The sequence below is a fragment of the Sardina pilchardus genome, chromosome 2, assembly GCF_963854185.1.
Source record: "Sardina pilchardus chromosome 2, fSarPil1.1, whole genome shotgun sequence".
Lineage (NCBI taxonomy): Eukaryota > Metazoa > Chordata > Actinopteri > Clupeiformes > Clupeidae > Sardina > Sardina pilchardus.
This window is the reverse complement of record NC_084995.1, coordinates 43,993,718-43,996,217: the sequence shown is the minus strand read 5'-3', so window position 1 is coordinate 43,996,217 and position 2,500 is coordinate 43,993,718. Positions and strand designations below refer to the sequence as shown.

Genomic DNA, 2,500 nt, shown 5'->3' with positions numbered 1-2,500 from the left:
ACAAGCTACAGAACAGAGAGAGGAATCAAGAGAAGGGGAAATGACAGATAGAGTTTCTCACCTAAGATGGCGGTCGGCACAAATGGATCTGTCAAAAGGGAAAGCAGGAGAGTGGGAATTAATGATGAAAGCACAGTATGCTAGAATGCATTTCACTCTCATTCATTTGCGCGTGTGTGCGTGTGTATGCGTGCGTGTGTGTGTGTGTGTTGGGGCCCTCACCTGGGTAATATGAATTGGATAGTGTGTGTTTGTGTGTGTATGCGTGCATGTGTGTGTGTTGGGGCCCTCACCTGGGTAATAGGAATTGGATAGTGTGTGTTTGTGTGTGTATGTGTGCATGTGTGTGTGTTGGGGCCCTCACCTGGGTAATATGAATTGGGTAGTGTTTTGCTCAGCGTGTGTGTCCGTAGGGGCCCTCACCTGGGTAATATGAATTGGATAGTGTTTTGCTCAGGGTGTGTGTGCATGTGTGTGTGTTAGGGCCCTCACCTGGGTAATATGAATTGGATAGTGTGTGTTTGTGTGTGTATGCGTGCATGTGTGTGTGTTGGGGCCCTCACCTGGGTAATATGAATTGGGTAGTGTTTTGCTCAGGGTGTGTGTGCATGTGTGTGTGTTGGGGCCCTCACCTGGGTAATATGAATTGGGTAGTGTTTTGCTCAGGGTGCTGCTCTTCAGAGTGAAAGAGGAGGGTGACGCGGCGCCTGTACAGAGACACAGGTCAAAGGTCAAGGGTCAGGGCAGCTGTGTGGAATGTTCTAGCGCAGCGCTTAGCACTTAGCGCTATCATACGCACCGCAGCCGTAGAGGCCACAACAGACACGAATATGAAGAGTTCAGATCCAAACGCCTCCAAATCCACCTGACAACTTTTCTTTTAAATGAGCATTTTTTATCAAGCTCCAATAGGGCTTTGCAGTGAAATCTTTATTTCAGACCAGGAAGAGAGTGGTATTCAGCGGGTTTTGAAATTAAATGATTTGATTAGCGTACACTATCACTTATCATCGTTATCTCATTTTTGACGGTCCTATGGAGTATACATGCTAAACAGCCCTTCCTCTATTAAACCGCCTAATATGACACTAAAACATACAATAACCCACTACATTCATCTGTGTAGCTACAGTACAATACCCCACTATATTCATCTGTGTGGCTACAGTACAATACCCCACTACATTCATCTGTGTAGCTACAGTACAATACCCCACTATATTCATCTGTGTAGCTACAGTACAATAAAACAGTACAATACCCCACTATATTCATCTGTGTAGCTACAGTACAATAAAACAGTACAATACCCCACTATATTCATCTGTGTAGCTACAGTACAATAAAACAGTACAATACCCCACTATATTCATCTGTGTAGCTACAGTACAATAAAACAGTACAATACCCCACTATATTCATCTGTGTAGCTACAGTACAATAAAACAGTACAATACCCCACTATATTCATCTGTGTAGCTACAGTGCAATACCCCACTATTTATCTGGAGAGCTGCAGCATTATGGTAATGAATTTTGAGGGATTTTCTCAACAATAGCCAGACACTAACTAGCCTGTACAGAAGGTGTGCCAGTGCCACGCTTGTCCGTAGACAAATCAGAGTTATGCGCAAGGGGGGGGGGCGCTAAGGCATGACAAAGGCTCAGATTTTTTTTTTCTTTGTGTGGGGGGGGTGGTAATGAGGTCAGGCCTCTTTACAAGAGGATTAGAAGGGTCACAGTCAGGCCCTGGGAGCAAAGCTGCTTGTTCATCCCAGACCAGAGGGGCTTTTGCTGGGCAGAGTGAGCAACAGCTGCCCCTGCGGCTCCAGAGACTAGCGATCGTGCTAACGCTACCTCCAGACCCCGGCCCAACCACAGCCCACGGCTGGGGGACTTAAGCAGCATTTAGAGATCAGAAGGAGCAGCAGAGGTGAAGCTCTCTTAACACAATAGCACTTATTAAAACTGAGCTGCGCGTTTTGTGAAGAGGACTTCAAACAGGGTATTATGAGTGGATAATGACTGCCAGTTACTATCAACAGCTGCCCCTGCGGCTCCAGAGACTAGCGATGGCGCTAACGCTACCTCCAGACCCCGGTTCAACCACAGCCTGCGGCTGGGGGACTTAAACAGCATTTAGAGATCAGAAGGGGCAGCAGAGGAGAAGCTCTCTTAACTAAGGTGACCAGATGTCCGACACCCAAACCGGAGAAATAATCCCAAAAATGTGGGAAAAACAGGGACATTTTCAGTTTGACTATCAATCTGATTGAAATACACACAAGTTTTATCTTCAAAAAAACGGGGACAAAGGTAGTTTTTCTGTATTTTCCAGGGGACAGGCAGGTCACCCTACTCTTAACACAATAGCACTTATTAAAACTGGGTACTGTCTTCTCTAAAGAGCCATTAAGACTAGATAATTACCAACACTAACAATCTGGAAGATTTGTGTAGGGATGGTTTGACTAACTGTTCCACACACAAGATGTCAGCA

The 2,500-nt window shown here is 45.6% G+C and overlaps 1 protein-coding gene across 1 annotated transcript in view; it reads right to left on the bottom strand.

Moving 5' to 3' along the window:
• Positions 1-2,500, bottom strand: part of LOC134075185 (receptor-type tyrosine-protein phosphatase mu-like) — a 165,519-nt gene that overhangs the window by 45,829 nt on the left and 117,190 nt on the right. Inside the window, 2 exon segments of the mRNA XM_062530715.1 lie at positions 62-88; positions 633-707. Of these exon segments, the coding sequence (XP_062386699.1) occupies positions 62-88; positions 633-707 (102 nt within the window).